At 34.0% G+C, this 2,724-nt stretch overlaps 1 protein-coding gene across 1 annotated transcript; it reads right to left on the reverse strand.

The window, feature by feature from the left end:
- LOC135732888 (arylamine N-acetyltransferase, pineal gland isozyme NAT-10) lies at nucleotides 1–873 on the reverse strand. The gene has a single exon (XM_065251261.2). The coding sequence runs from the start codon at nucleotides 871–873 to the stop codon at nucleotides 1–3; it is 873 nt and encodes a 290-aa protein (XP_065107333.2).
- Between the last annotated feature and the right edge of the window lie 1,851 nt (nucleotides 874–2,724).

Genomic DNA, 2,724 nt, shown 5'->3' on the forward strand with positions numbered 1-2,724 from the left:
CTACATGCAATAATTAGCTTTGTTGTTTTTAGGTGTGAACTTGTTAACTAACACCACATTAAACTTTTCCCTCAGCAAAGCTTCTATCTCACAGTCTGGAATTTCCTTCATATCCACCAAGTCAAAGTCCTCCTGTGGGTTGAATGTGATTTCACTGAAAGTCCAGCCAATCAGAGCTCTAAAGCCTGTAGGTGTCTGCAGGGAACAAATGGATTTGAGTACAAACCGAGAGTCTGCACTCGTCTGCAAGCACTCTGATGTCTCCAGGAAGTGATCCGCCCCACGTGGTGTCAATGTGAAGCGATACATCGTTTTCGTCAGGCGGTGGTCAATAAGTGTAGAATTAGCAAAGGCTTTATCTTTGACAAGCTGCTTTCTTCCAGACTTCTCAAGCACCCACATCATCCCATCATTAAGGAGACGGAAAACACCAGGAGGCTGTGGCTGGTCTTTACCTGAAATCATCTCCAAAGGGTACCACATCTGACACGACACACCGTAGCTCACATCAGCAATGTAAGGTTTTCCATCAATCTCCACCAGATTAATTAGATGAGTATCTACAGGATAGAAATCATTTTTGAACTTGCTGAACACCTTGGAGCCAAGTGTTGTGTATTTGTAACCCATCTCTCGTAGGACCCAGGAGAACAAGAGGTTGTTTTCACAACACCAGCCGCCTCGATTGCTCTTCACAATTTTATTGTAGATGATTGACAGATCCATAGTGTTCTTCTCCCCACAGTGGATGCTGAGGTTTTCAAATGGAATATTCAAAACATGCAGCTTGTGAATGGTGAATAAAGTGTCACGGTCGGCTTTGTCATATTGGCCCTTAAACCCAATCCTGTTGAAGTACTCGCTCAGATCCATTTGACTTCTATAGGAGACAATGCAGTTTAAATTTAGGAGTTTTTTGCATCATTTTTAACGGTAAATCTGTATAGGAAAATGGGGGCTTGTTGGTTACAATTCTTGCTCTTTTTATGGTGTACTTGTTTTTCAGTATCATCCATCATCCCTAACCCCCTTCATAGCAGACAGCAAGCCAAGACTGTTTAATATTTATACTAAAAGATTATATGTGTACATGAAAAATATATTGTACAAAATTATGTAAACATGGTAACACATATGATAACCTTATTTTATACACCATGAACTAACATGAATAACTTTTTTGGCCTTAACAAACATTAACAAAGATTAATAAATGATGAAGCACTATATTATTATTACTTCATTTTAACTAATGCATTTAACTAAAGTAAACATCATTTAAATTTACTTTTTGAGTCACTGACATGCAGCCATACATATTTGTCAACTACACTGCCAAAGATGACTTATTTTTCTTAATATTTTTCTATAATTTTTAGTACAAATATCTAAATTCTTAAAAATCAAGATACATTTTTTTGATGAGCAAATAATTTCTTGATTTTTTTCTTGAATTTATTATGAATTAAATGTTTAAGAAAAAAGTTCTAACCCCATTGGCAGATTTTTGTTGCTTGTTTTATGCACAAATGTATTTACATTGAATATTTATTTCTTAAGAAATTTTGCTCATTAAGAAAATGCATTTATTTAAGAATTATTAGATATTTGTACTTAAAACAAGATAAAAATTCTGAATAAAAAAGTAATTTTTGCAATGTAGTTCAGGTCTCATCAGAAAAATGCATTTAAGGTGCTTAAAATCTGATGTGATAAAGCGTAGTAGATGACTGACCAATTCTGAAAAATACTGATAGAAATTTTTTACACAGCAGACAAAGAAATTTAGATGAAAAATGTAGAATTGCTTAGCCACTAAAACAAAATAATTACTTCAAAGTACAGCACCAAGTGGGGTCATGAATTGGAAAAGACACAACGTTGAGAAAACATAAAGACAGTTTGGAGCATGAGAAAAAACCTAAAGCATCAGTTTGTCTTTAAAGAAGCATGACCCCTCCACACAAAAATGTATTATTTAAAATGTTTAATAAAAAAACAACTTAAATCTACATTTCATTAAAAACCTTACCTTGCTATTTGGTGAAGCCCAGAAGATTCTAAAGAAAAGCCTGAAAAGTAATGGACTAGGTGTTGGATAACACATAAAGTTAACCCTTGAACCACAGTGTACTGTCAAAAGTATACATTTACATTTAATGAATGAACTATTATAATGATATGTAGGTCCATGTGTAGAGATTAAAATAAAAAAGGTTTTTGAGGTTATAGACAATTTCATCAGACGCACATGCATTGTCGCAGTTACGAGCCTGAACTGAACTTCTGGTCTGTATTTATTTATCAATCTGGCTAGTGGCTAAACTATAAACTGATCTCTGAAACAAAAACCTTTTAGAAAAATAAAATGTTTTGATTTGCTAAAGACAAGGTGAGACAATGTGTCTGTACGTGCATGTTTTTAAAGTCATTAAGTAATTGCGTTAAATAATTGTGATTTTTACCAAAATAATCGGGACTATGATTTTCCCATAACCAAGCAGGCCTAGACAGAAATGCAATATAATATACATAACTTTATTATCAGTGGCATATAAATATCTTACATAATGAACTGAACTGTATTGTTTTTATTACCTTAGAATGAGACGTTTTTATCTCCATACACCACGGGTCCCATTATAGCTTTAAAGTTTTTGAAGGCACAGTGTAAGACATGTTAACAAAGCACAAACCATCCGCTGACCACAATAATCTTTCTAT

Source organism: Paramisgurnus dabryanus, chromosome 9 (genome assembly GCF_030506205.2).
Source record: "Paramisgurnus dabryanus chromosome 9, PD_genome_1.1, whole genome shotgun sequence".
Classification (NCBI taxonomy): domain Eukaryota; kingdom Metazoa; phylum Chordata; class Actinopteri; order Cypriniformes; family Cobitidae; genus Paramisgurnus; species Paramisgurnus dabryanus.

What these genes read in the sequence shown, in the direction of transcription:
- LOC135732888 (XM_065251261.2), bottom strand. Translation starts at nt 873, where the DNA reads ATGGATCTGAGCGAGTACTTCAACAGGATTGGGTTTAAGGGCCAATAT.